General features: G+C 35.6%; 1 protein-coding gene across 2 annotated transcripts in view; it reads left to right on the forward strand.

The window, feature by feature from the left end:
• Positions 1-13,891, forward strand: part of ANKRD12 (ankyrin repeat domain 12) — a 58,808-nt gene that overhangs the window by 24,331 nt on the left and 20,586 nt on the right. The window contains exons 3-6 of one of the 2 annotated variants that reach the window (XM_064656794.1): positions 2,219-2,366; positions 9,640-9,786; positions 10,295-10,495; positions 13,674-13,816. In XM_064656794.1, coding sequence (XP_064512864.1) covers positions 2,219-2,366; positions 9,640-9,786; positions 10,295-10,495; positions 13,674-13,816 — 639 coding nt within the window. The remainder of the gene's footprint in view (positions 1-2,218; positions 2,367-9,639; positions 9,787-10,294; positions 10,496-13,673; positions 13,817-13,891) is intronic. The other variant, XM_064656804.1, reaches the window with a different exon arrangement.

The raw sequence follows: 13,891 nt of genomic DNA on the forward strand, positions 1-13,891 counted from the left end.
TTTTTTTCAGTTTCTGTATTCTCTGTATAGCCTGTTTTTCCATTTTCACTATATCTTCATTTATCTGAAAGTATGCATTTTGGGCTGTGTCTCATCCTAATTAGATCATCATAAAATTATATTCGGTGATTATTCAAAAGCTAGTGAGTCAGTCATAATTTAATAATATATGCAATTTAAGAATAAGAATAAATGTAAAGCTATCAAATTATTTAAGCAGCTTGTGTCTCTTTGTGAGCACCTGCCAATGTATTTTACTGATGAGTACCCAAAAAAAGGGGTTCTTTTTAAGGATTACCAACTGCAAAAAGTTTGGTTTTTTCTACAGAACAAGTTGGAACCAATGTTTCCTGCTTAGGAATTTTAAATTATTTTTAATCGATCCTTTCTACTGCATAATACTTAACATAAGATAATATTCTAGGGAAAGCAGTAAAACTTTTATGCCATTTTATCATACTGGGGGAAATTTACATACATAAGAGATAATTGGATTGTTTGGAGCAAGGTGTGAGAGAGCTCTCAGTGAGATTGGACTCAAGTGAGAAACTTGTGTCTATAGTGGAAGAGATTGGAGAGGGCTTAATGGAGTTTGGATCTGCTCTTGTCAATTTATTGATGCATTTGCAAATGATGACTTGTGTTGGGTGAATTAGCTTCTTTCATAAGTAATACCACAGCCACTGTATCTCCAAGGGCTTAGGGAAGTCTTAAGAGGTTTTAGATTTTTAGATTTTCTTGTCCTAGCATAAAAGAAAAAGGGGGGATGGGAGGGTGGTTGTTTCCTTTGGGGTTTTGAAGGAGGGTTGGCTTTGCTTTTGGTGTGTGGGTTTTATTCTGTGTTTTGGTTTGGGGTTTTAGTTTTGTGGGTTTCTAAACTTGGAGTGAAGATAGGTATTCTCTAGGGGCATCAAACTTTATACTTCAGGAATTCTCTTGATATAGACTAATCCCTTCTTCGTGGTTTCCCTGGTAGAGATGTTTGTCTTCTGAAGGTTGTAGAGTTTGCAGGTTCTTTTTGTAATCACTTCTGCCTGACTTTTTGGCAACAGTTTAAACTCAGAGCATCAGATGATATCGTTATACCTGTGTTTGTTCTTAAAAAAAAAAAAAAGAAAAGAAAAAGGAAAGATGCCTTAGAGAACAGCACCTTTACTTGGAGTTATTTTCTAGTTTTTCTTCAGTCAGAATAAATCTTCTGACTACTTGCTTCAGAAGTACCAAGGAGCAGCCTTTTGGTTTTCACTGATTGGCAAGTCAGTGTGTGTTGTTCTTCTATCTTTAGGTAATTAATTTATTAGTGATTTCATCTGATCGTCTGTTAAGAATAATATAAAACTGTGGAGTTGAGATAGCTGACACAGCTGGATAATGTGTTTCTGCAGCATGTAATGAACAGAAAACAGAAAAATGTCCCTGCATTGCATCTTGATTGGTAGGCTAAAATATTGGGGTTTGCAGAGGGTTGTCTCAAGCAGTCTTCTCACTAACCTGGTATCTTTTATATCCTTTCCTCCTATATTAGCAAAGTAATCAGGCACAAGTTAATATTGTGCCTGTTAAGGTTTTTCTCTGTTTATTCTGAAATATGGTTCATAAGCCAAAATCCCCAGATTTATATAACTAAAAAATCCAAATAGTTTGTACCTGTTTTTTCTGAATTTGATAAGAGTTTAAAAAGTTTCTTCATAGATTTTCTAAAATTGAACACTACACTATTTTTGTTGCTGAAATAGAAAGGGACTTCTTGTATGGATGGATTACGGGGTGGGGGTGGAGGCAGGGGAAAGTTGTTAGGGTTTTTTTTTGTTGAATTCACAGTCTGAATTGCAGTGTGAGCTTTTAATGTGCTTTTACTGAGATCATTTTGGTCAGGAAAGGAAATTGGGATGGTTGTCAAGACTTAGAAAATTCTTTTTCAGTATGTGTTGTTCCTTTGCTTATTAATTAAGGCTCTAATAATGAACACCTGTTCTACAGTAATATGTCAAAAAGTAGAAATAACACTAATTAAATTAGAAGTTACTAATTTATAAAAGAAAGAAATGACATTGATTGCTTTTATTAAGATTAATTTAAAAGTTTATTCAAAAACTTTGTAATATGCGTACTTAAACACAAGCACATACATTCTCACATAGTCTTTTCAGTCTGTATACATTATAAGTCTATTCTGCTTTTTGCAAAAATTACTTAGTATACTTTTTATTTATATTAGAGCAAGGACAAGATTGCATCCTACAGCAAAACTCCAAAAGTGGATAGGAGTGATGTGGGGAAGGAGATGAAAGAAAAGTCTTCCATGAAACGTAAACTTCCTTTTACTATTAGTCCATCCAGAAATGAAGATCGCAATTCAGACACAGGTAGAACCTTTTTATTTCCTTAACTAATTATTTGTTGATAAAATACATCCTAATTTAATTAATTGTATCTTATGGTTTTTATTTATTTTTTCCCTTTAAAAAGGATACTAAGTATAAAAGTTGCTTGCTTGCTTCTGATTGTTGCATCTCAGTCTGATGGGCTTTCACCTTGTCATTAGCAACAGCCAGCATGCCTCCATAGTTTATCTACATTTTCCAGTTGCTTCCTAACCTCATTCTTTTGCTTCTATTTTGATAATTAATCTTTCTTTTCATTGTCATCTCTAGAGGTCCATTGTTTAAATTAGTAAACTGATGAAAAAATCTGTAAATACCTGTTTTTTGGGGGAAGGAGAGTGGGAAAGATTGGTAGGTGTACTGTCCTCCATGTAAAAGAAAAGGTTGCTAGATTATGGAGCTATCCAAACTAACCATGGAGAGCACACTTTTCTTTCAGTTTAAGTTCCTGTGATCTCTCTCTTCAGGATACCTTTTGTGCACAGGCTAGTAGATTTTTGTAGCTTAAGCTTATTCTATTAAAACTGATTTCAAGATTTCAAAATAGCATTCTTAACATGGCTCTTTTCAAATCAAGATGAAGAGATCTGGATATATTCCAAGAGTACAGTTATCTCTGAGTTTAGATGTATCGTTGTCTGTGTCATTGTTCAGTAATAGTTCTGTTGGTAACCAAAAAAAACCCATGCCCTCTGGAAGGCCACCAGAAGGCATGTTCCCCAAATTTCTCAAAAGGCTCAGTACAACAGTTTTTTATATAGCACTTACTGTACATTTTAATATTTTCATAAATAAGCACTTCCCTTAATATGCTTACAGTTAAATGCAAGATAGAAGTATATGCCTCAGTACGTGTTTAATTATTGTCCAGGATTGATTTCATGCAGAAGATTTGGCTCCTGGATAATACATACATGCTTTTGTTACTGTAAAGAGAATATGGTAAGAAATCCAAATTTGAAATAGTCATATTACAAAACAATACTCTTGGCTTTAGATCTGTTTTCAGTGGTTTTACAGCATTCTAGAGTCTTACTATTCATGATAACACTTGATTCTTAAAAGGCCATGTGTAAATTAGGAGTATGTTCCCAGCATCTGCTTTATTAAGTTTTTTGCTTGGTATTAGTCCATAACTATTTATCATAATGAAAATAAATATATGTAGATGTAATATTTAGCATTTGTCAAATGTTTTCTTTGTTGAAAATCTTTTATCATCTCTCCCCACCCCATCAACTTTAAATAAGTCATTGTCACAGCGTCTTTTAAGGTAAAGCAATTTTCTGTGTGCCTCTTGCTATAGCATGTAGTGTTACAGTTGCCACAAACAAGATTGATGACTCTAGGCACTTAGACACACACCACAAGACAGTGCTTAAGCTACAAAATCTTTTTTGTTGCAAACTGTAGCAGGGAGATGAAATGAACAGTTCAAGTAGGGGCAAGAAATAGTTAATGTAACAGTAGTAAACATCACGACTTGTTGTGTGTTTCATTTCTGCTGAGGCAAGGAGGTAAGAGCAACTGCCTTGTTTCATGGGGGAAAAACTTAGTACGTAAGCTTTCCAGAAACTTTAGAGCAGGAGTATTATTAGGGTGAAAAACTGTTCCTATAATGCTGATTCTGTACCTAATTAATTAGATTAGACTGGTGAGAATTAAGCATTTAGATTGTGCCAAGTTTGTTACTGACGTGGATTAGGGCTGACATCAGTGATCATGAAATGCAGCGCTACTTCTGACACAAACTTGGCAATGTACATGGAAAAACTTTGATATCAGTAAACTAAACTGTTACCTCTGACTGAACTGTCTCCCTGATAATCATGTACCGAAAATGACAAATGTTGAGAAGGAAGAAAGTTTTTGGAGATGAGAATGTAATCGGAAACAGAGGGGGAAAAAGAAGAGGTGATGGAAAGCTTCTTATCAGCTAGTAGTGCTAAAAAATAAAAGCCCTCTTCTTAGAGGTTGTGACAATCTGTACTGGTATTCAAAAAAAAAGGTTAAAGGTTGTGTATGCAATTCAGAATTGAAAAGACTTGAAAAAAACATGTGCTACTGCTACATTCTTCCCACTCTCCGTTACAGTTTAAGGATGCATTTTATCCTTTTCCAATAGATTGAGTTTTAATAGCCTTCCAATATGCTTTTTTCAGAGTTCAGAATAGCAAAATTGTCTTACGACTTTTGGTAAATAGTTGCTCTGTATCAGTTTATATGACCTTTGAGTTTGATTTTTAGATTATTTTAAAGATATATGGTCTTTGAAATTGTGTCTGAGTAAACAAAAAGATGCCATAAAAGGTAGCTCTAGGATAAAAAATTTAATCAATAGTTTAATAAATAGTTTATCCCCAAGATACGTGATAGGTTCACTAGCTGATTGTAGAAACCCCATGATAATTAGGTTTCATCCTGTTGAGTCATGTAAATCAGACAAAGAATGGGGATACCTAGTTTTGTGAACTTACATCATTAGATCTGTCTTGGTTCTATCTCCACAGTCTTTCATAAACTAAGATTTTGGGGGTTTCGCTTATTTTTGTAAAAATTCCCCCTGCAATTCACCTCTTTCTCCTTTTCCTGGTGGACTCTCTTTGTTTCAGGTCTTGGCTAAAAATGGTAAGTGATAATGATCACAGACAGCCAAACTGAATGTTAACTTTATGTAAAAATACTTTTTAAAAAAAAATTGATATCTGCAACAGTATACATAAAGTACATTTTACACTCAGTCAGTTTTGGCAAGACTGAAATCAAAGAGCATTTGTAGTGTCCTGTAAGAGTCTAGAACAATTATAGCCCACTTCTTTGTCTAAATTTAAATGTAAATCTTTTTTTTTTTCCCTAAGAAACTCTGCAGTAAATTAGCATTAAATAAAGATTTGGCCTTTAGGTTACTTTCCTAATAATTTCATACCCACTAGGACTGAGTCCAGTTGCGTAAAGGTGGGCCTAAAGGTAGTCGTGCAATGCCAGTTGAGATGGTTGCAGTAGCTGCAAAGACTGCAGAGGTCTGAAAGATAGTGTGGGTCCCAGGAGACCTGTGGCCTTCTGAAGAGGCCTAAACTGAGGGCTCTGTTATGACATCTCCATTCTTTGGTCAGAGCAACCTCAAAAAACTAATGCAGTATATACATATTGCAGACAAATGTGTTTGTACTGCAGTATAGCTTTAGCCTTGATATAAGTAAATCTTAGGGAGGAGTCTACATGCAAACTTTAAGACTGATGGTTTGGATGGTGGAAGGAGAAACATTTTTCATACCTTTTAAAATAAATTCTCTGATTTGAAATCTCCCAATCCCAAACTATAATTTGATTAAAAAGCCATCAGTTTTTAGCCTACTTAAAAAAAAGTCTGATTAGTCTCAAATGACCTGTAATGTGATTATTAGAATAAAAACAACAGGCAAGTGTTGATCTTGCAAAGGTCAGATTTGTTTTCTTTCGCTACCTTATTAGTCTAAAGAGAGAAAAGTGAATTTTTCATAATAATTAAACATACCTGCAGGTCAACTGCAGGTCGTAAAAATATTTTCATTGTGAAGATAGTCTTGTTACACAGTTGATTATTCAGGAAGAATAACAAGTTGCAATTACATAATGTGGTAATTTGTTGATCTTTCTTGGAAATTATGTTTTCTAGATTTTCTGTTTATAGGAGGATCTTGGTTTTGTTTTCTGACCCCTTCAATTTCAGTCTTTAAAGTAGTCCAAAAGTGGCACAGTCATACTTCTTTTAGCACTTGCTTGACATCCAGGAGAGCAAAACGACTGACCTCTTAATGTTGCATGGGTACATCACAGTAACACAATTCCTGTGCTTGTGCATCCCGTAGTTACAGAGGTTAGTGGGGCTGTTGAAGGGATCGTTTACACACTGCTTGATGGATTTGGGCTTACTGTTCAGCTATAACAAGTTCCTCTAACTGTTGTTTGGGCTTGAGGCAGGAAAGCAGAGGCAGTTTTATGTGTGTTTTGTTGGTTTGGTTAAATAAATATGTCATAAACTTGATTAATTGGGTATCACAATAGTACCTTGATATCTCTACGTTGTTCAGTGCGTTGTGAAGTCTCTTCGTGACGTTTTAAGATTTCTCTTTCCCTGAGGACAGGAAGCAGCAGCCAGTCATGATGTGTTTCCTCTTTAAAATAACTTCATTCAGATTGCCATAATCACACAGAGCTCCATAACTCTGTTTCTCAGCTTCATCATCTGCAAAACTGATCACCTTGACCTGTCTTCTGCAGTTGTTAGCAATGAACATATTAGTCTTTTGTTGTATATGATTTCAGTCTTAAAACTTCCTTAGAAGCACTTATTTCAAGCAGTTCATATTTTAACTTCACGTGGTCCTATTAATCCTGTTATTCCTTACAATTTGGACTGTGATGGGATTCTTGTACATGAAAACAGACTAGCATGAGCCCCAAAAATTGGTCTTTTAACTTTATTTCCTTTATTCACTAAGGTGATTATTTTACCAAATGAAATATGCTGTTAGTTTGGCATGTTTTTGGTTTGAGAAGTCCATATGTTACATTATTTAATAATTTAGTTTCCTTAAACATTTAGAAATTATTTGACTGTGAATTTGTAAATTACCCAGTTTTAAAAAACAAAAATAAAATAAGGAAAAAGAAACAACAATCAAGCAAACAAACAAAAAACCCTAGATACATTATTGATTGCCTCAGGATCTGTCATGCATAAGTTGTCCTAAAATAATTGCCAGCGTCTTCGATGTTTCTTGTGCCAAAACATTTAAGTCCTCTGAATGGATTTCATTAAGCTCTGCTACAAATAAGTGCTCAAATGCTCCTAAATCACAGTTTCACATAACTTGACTGTTTTGAAATAATTTTTGAAAGCGTTAGGTGAAAAGCTTATGTTGCAGAAGGAAAATATTTGGAAGGATACTGTCTAGATAGATTTGACTGCATGTTATGAAGTTTATTTAATGAATATGATTGAACATAAAGTCACTTGAAGAGTGTCAATTTTTTTTCTTAATAACAAGTGAAAAATTCCCTCATGTTTTGTTTGTAACTGCTGAAGAACACCAAAAAGTGACAATAATCTGAATATAAAAGAAGATTCCATAGACTTTGAAAACAAAATGCTCAAAATCTAAAAAAAACCAAAAAAAACCAAAAAAACAAAAACCAAACAAAAAAACCCCCACCCAAGTAATTGACTTCAACAGTCAATTTTGTACATGAAATTCTATCTAAATTTAATTTCTTAAACTGATGTTATTCCTGTATTATTATTTCTCTATTATTTATATTATTATTGCTCTTCAAAATGTATAAACATCAAGTACACAGCTGTGAAAAGTTTTCTGCAACCACAAGATAAAGGATAGATAAAAAGTTGAATTTCCTAAATGTTTAGTCAGTGTACTGTGTGTTGGTATTCTTGGAGCACTGATTTATTTATTGATGTATAAAAATTTGATGTATAAAAATTTGTTTTGTATGCCCTACGCCCTTCGTTTTGCTTCCTTCCACTCCTTTTTTCCTGTGTTGTTTTATCTTGTACGCTCAGAACCAGGTTATATGCATGAGAAATCTTGAGGGGAAAAGCCACAGCCTTATACAGGACATACTCCAGTAAAAGGATTATCAGGTGCACCTGCTATAGTCTTGACACTTTTTTAGGTTTGTTGTAAAAGTAAAAGCTAGATGATCGGAAGATTTATTTTACTTTCTTTGATATATTATTTTTTCAAGCCGAGTATAGCTATAAAGTTGTAAGGAAAAATTCAGAATGAAAACAAATGTGTTTTTCAAGAAAAAAATCATGACCAGTAAATAGCATAAGCTAAGAAACAGCAGATCAAGCTGGACAAACTGAAATGTGTTGTTTTGATGGAAGTAGTAAGTCAGTCAATAAAAGAGTTTGCTGTACATTATTCTTGAAGAGAGGACAACATATTCGCAGTGAAAAGTTGAAAATGCGATTTTGTTATAGGGTTTTTTTTTTTATTGTCCTATGCGGATACTTTTATCAAGAAGTGTTGATTTGGATATTGAATTCATGTTTAGATATTCAGGACCTTGAGATGCATGTAGTTTAAAAAAATTGGTTGCTTCTGTAAAAGAGATCTTGTTTCCTTTTTAAATATGATGGATAAAGTTATAGAGGTTTCTTTGATATGTACGTAGGTCTGTAGCTTTCCATTCTTTAAATAGTCTTGCTTGCAGTTGTTTAGCCTGCAAAATTATGTATTTCTTATGTGGAATTCAAGATGAGAACTACTGATGTGCCTTCCTGTGCCTCAAGAGCACTGCATTACTAGAGTTTGTGTCTGTAATCAAGCCTAGAAGACGAGATTTAGAGAAGGCTAGGAAGTCAGAAAATGAGTTGAGAGGAAATGAATGAAACAAGGAAGAATGCAGAAGTAGAGAAAATGAAATGGTAACTAGGAACCTCAAAGGGACTTAAGCTTCTCATTTGTAATTTTTATCTCTCTGCAGAAGGTCAGTGAAGTTTTCCTCAGTGGAGTCCTCTTAAGGTTTTCTGCTTCGCAGATGACAGGGTTTCTTGGTTTTGGTGGGGATTTTTTTGGTTTTGTGTCTGACTTGTTTATTCAGATGTGTAATTTTAGCTCCTGGTTTAAAACTTGAACATGAAACATTAAACAACTTCCATAAATATTGATAAAAGGAAAGAAGTTATGTATATAAAATAGCTGTATGTTTTTGAAGGATTTGAATTTTGTAGAAGAAATTGCTTTAAGATGAAATAACAGGATGAGTTTGAGAGAAACAATCTTTTGACTAATTACTTAGCAAATATCAATATTAGAAAGTCTTTTCCTAATTTTTAACGTGGTGTCTTGAGAAAAGTAGAAATAGATTGTAGTATCAGATCTGTATTTAAGATTGAAAATTGACCAGCTGATCTTACACAATGTTTTAAGTGCCTGACTTTAATCTCTGAAAATTAAAGTTGTGACGTATACAGGCCTTCCTGCTGTAAAACAAGTTTTTTGTCTTTTAGAATTTTTTAATAATCCTGCTTACAGCTTTCAGTGCTTCAACTCAGTAGCTTATTTTTCTAATATGATTAGAACAGGTAATCAACACTAACACAAAGGCAGTAAATTGGAGGTATAATTTCTGTTTTTCATCACCTGCCACCACTCACCAGTTTACATACCTTAAAAGGATTGTTTTATTTCTAGAAAAATGTTTTGATGGAACAGCTGTTTCAGTTTTTAAATGTTCCTATTTCCAGAGAAGGAAGGTCCAGAGAAAAAGAAAATGAAGAAGGATGCTGGAAATAAGAAATCAGCACCAGTTAGCATTCTTTTTGGTTATCCTCTGTCAGAGCGCAAACAGATGGCACTTCTCATGCAGATGACAGCAAGAGACAACAGTCCAGGTGATCTTACAGAGTTAACAGTTTTCTTCCTCCTGCCTGTTTAATTCTGCCCCAGTCAGAATATTGTGATCCCTGATGATTTTTTCAACAGTCCTTGGTTTTTTGACGTTTTTTTAACTATCCATAGTTCTGTTAAACACTATTTTGCATGGATGAGTAATTTGATGAAAAATTCTTGACCTTCTCTATTTATGTGTAAAGCTTTGCATATGATAGCTGTAAAAATGGAACATTTCTTTTCTTCCTTTGATTATTTTTGCCTCTCAGACACTGTTCTGTATGAATTGTTTCCTTTTTTTCTGTCCTTGAAACCTGCTTTAAAAATAGTTAGATTTTGCAAAGTGCCCTGTTTCACATTGAAAATAGGCATTGTGTTATACATAGGAAGTGTCAAATATGTCCTTTATTTAAATATAATTATTCACATATTGTTGTCATCTTTGAATGCTCTTTCTACTTCACCTCATTTTAGTTAACCTACAGCAACCATTTAAAACTTCCTTTGTAGATTCCACCTTAAATCATTCCTTACAAACAACACCAACACAAAAGAAAACTCCAACCTCTTCTTCAAGACAAAAAGACAAGGTTAACAAGAGAAATGAACGAGGGGAAACTCCTCTACATATGGCAGCAATTCGAGGGGATGTTAAACAGGTCAAGGAGCTAATCAGATTGGGTGCAAATGTGAACGTAAAAGATTTTGCAGGTAAGTTGATACATACACGTTCTCTTGACTGTATAAATTAAAAGAAATGCTGAAGTTGTTAACAGAGTTTTCCTTTCAGTTCATGTTACGTGGAAATGAAAAGAATATAACTTAGTAGAAATTCTCAAATCGTTTTTTTTATTTCCAATGGCAGTGGTAGTCCTGGGATTCTACGGTACATAGTGTGTTATTAGAACAGCGTTATTAATATCTGAAGGTTTCACTTGTGTCCAGGGCCTTTGCATGGCGGGTGTTTACAGAAATATGTGTGCACAGTTGCTGAACTTTGTAGGATTATACTGGGCAAAGTCAGACAGTGGGATTGTTGGCTATGTGAGGAGATGCAAAGTTTAGTAATGGTGAAAGTGCAATGTACATTGTCTTCTCACTGGGACAGCTAGTGTACACCAAAGCAGGTGAAAGTTTGCACTTGCCATCTAGTCCTGCTAGATCAAGGATAGTTTTGATATGTCAGTATTTGCTGTGATTTCAGCACTGATTCATGAACTTGAAATTAAGTTTAACATATACAATATTTTTAGGTTTATGGGTCAGAATGGTTATAGTGAGAATTGCATTCTCACTGGGAATGGTTGGGATGAGTTGAGGTAGCAGGCCCATGTGGGAGAAACTAAGAACTATATGGCATAATTAGTTGTCTGCTCAAACTTGACACAAGAGAAGATATTAATGAGATGAACTGAAGTCTTGATTTTAGGTAAGAAACAGATCAGTAATTTCTCAGTTTGCAGAGAGTAGTTGAATTTGTATTTGAAGATGAGGCTGACCAGGGCTGGCATGTAGTGGAAGAAAGGAAGCAGAAGTAGAACATGGCAGGATCTTCAGGAATTTGAGAGGAGAGATGAGAAGAACTTGTTGACAAGAGCAATTTTAGAAAAAGAGGGGGAGGCTCAGGGGAAGACAGGCCCATAGAAATCACAGGGAGAATAGAAATGTTTCAAGAGATGATATGGTGGGTTAACCTTGGCTGGCTGCCAGACACCCCCGCAGCTGCTCTTGTACTTCTCCTCAACAGGGCAGGTGGAGAAAATAAGGTGGAAAAAATCCCATGTGGGTCGATTTAAAGACCATTTAAATAAGCAAAGCAAAAGCTGTATGTGCAAGCAAAAGAAAAAGAAAAATTCATTCACTACTCCCCTCCAGCAGTCAAACATTCAGTCGCTTCCCAGGAAGCAGGACTTCAGCAGGTGTAATGGTTGCTTGGAAAAACGAACACCATTACCTACAAACATCCCTCCTTCCTTCTCCTTTCGCTGAGCTTTTATTGCTAACCATGGCATCACGTGGTGTGGAATATACCTTTGGGGCAGTTAGGGTTAGCTGTCCTGGCTATGTCCCCTCCCAGCCTCTTGTGCAGGAGGAGGGAGAGAGAAAACCATGACTCTGTACAAGCACTGTTCAGCAGTAGCTGAAACACTGGTGTGTTGTGACTACTGTTTCAGCCCCAAATGCAATGCTCAGCACTGTATGGGCGGCTCTGAAGGAAGTTAGCTTTGTAGCTTCATCCCAGCCTGACCTAATACAGAAGGACAATGACTTGAGGACTGGTTGTGAGAATCTGTTGGGAACAAGTAATTCAAAACTCTGGAGGAGGTGTTTGGGATCAAGTTGAGATACTTCTCCATTGGTAATCCAAAGTGAGAAGCAGAGGTGGCTGAGCTTCAAAATCCTGTGCAGAGGAAGAAGTCAAGAAGAGGGGGAGGATCGAAGCAGTGAGTCATGAGTGGAGAAGAGTAAGAATTTAGGATGCAGTGAAGTTTAGAGAATTAAGAGTTTTTTAGCTAAGAATTTGGCAGAACTAGAGGAGCAGAAAATGAATTAGTAATGGAGGAAGTAACCCTGCTTGTGGGATATCTGCCAGAATGATACTGCCATGTGAGAACAAGAGTAAAGGAAACAGATGTTGAGAGCAAGCCAGGACTAGAGTTGGCAGGCTGGACATTGTGATAGGATGGAAAAGCAAAGCAGTAAAACATGGAGAAGAATGAATTACGGAGAGAATTAACAAGACAAAAAAGATAGGGATCAGAGGGCTGAGAGCCAGAAGAGGGTCATCATGTTGGGTGAGTGCAAAAAGGGAAATGACAAGAAAGTGTCAAAAAGGAGGTGGTAGCCAGGCAATGTTGTAAGTGAGTGACCCATGTGATGATTGGAGAGGAAATTCAGTGTATGAAGATCAGAAAGAAGTGTTTTGCTGTAGAATAACTTAGAAGCTTTTTTTTTTTTTCTTTATTTAAATGAGTGACAGCTGGGAAGTTGAGTGAAAGATGAAGGTGAAAAATCACATTACTGAGGGATTAGATAAATTAGGAGTTTCTTGTACCTCCTTTTCATGGATGTACAAGATCACTACTAATTAAACACAGAGTTAACATGAGTGAACTCTTCCAGACTTGCACTGGTTTTGTTGGAAACAAAAGCTGAATGCCTCCCCAGAACTGGGCTTTGAGAAGGCATCAACAGCAGACTAGTTCAGGTTAGCTATGAAGTAGAAGTCATCAAGTTTGGGAGAGGAAACTGAGGTAAGGAATATTGCATGTGCAGGTTGGTTGTCATCTTCAGTTGAGGCTCTGCTATAGAAAATGAGCACTGAACTCCAGATTATCAATGTGGAAATCAAAATTGAAAAAAATGAGTGGTGTTCTAGGAAATACCAAGAGTAAGTTCTCTGCCAGTGTTTATTAATACCTTACTATTAAGCTGCTGAATGTTGTTAGTGATTCCTAGTACCTGTTCAGTACCTCCAAAGGAGCGCTGGTTATAGTAATTTCCCATACTTATTCTTTCCAGTAGTGGGGTTTTCAAACAGTTTCCATACAGAATAATGTTATTTATATATATCCCTAACACTGTTCAAATGTTCACTAGTCAAAGAAATTCTAACATGTTTAACCTAGGGATTATGTTCCAGATTTCATCTTTTACTGTTTGATTAGCAATTTCAGTGTTCAATTTAATCACAGAAAAATCTGGAATTTGGCATGACATGAGATTTTAAGTTGATAAAGCGTGTGTCGTTCATCAGATGGACAGCATTACTCACATTGTGAGTGTATTTTGAAATGTTTAGAGGCAATAGAGACATATAGCACAGGAGAAAAAACCCAGACTTAAATCTTGGACCTTTCAGTCTTAAACTTACTACTCTTCTCTACAGGTTGGACACCACTGCATGAAGCTTGTAATGTTGGTTACTACGATGTTGCCAAAGTCCTGATAGCAGCAGGAGCCGATGTGAACACACAGGGCTTGGATGATGATACTCCACTTCACGATTCTGCTAGCAGTGGACATAGAAATGTAAGTTCTATGTAGTAAATACCTGGTTTGAAATGCTCAGTCTTTAGAACAAATTCTAACTGTCCTCATTGCAGT

Source organism: Pseudopipra pipra, chromosome 1 (assembly GCF_036250125.1).
Source record: "Pseudopipra pipra isolate bDixPip1 chromosome 1, bDixPip1.hap1, whole genome shotgun sequence".
NCBI classification, from domain to species: domain Eukaryota; kingdom Metazoa; phylum Chordata; class Aves; order Passeriformes; family Pipridae; genus Pseudopipra; species Pseudopipra pipra.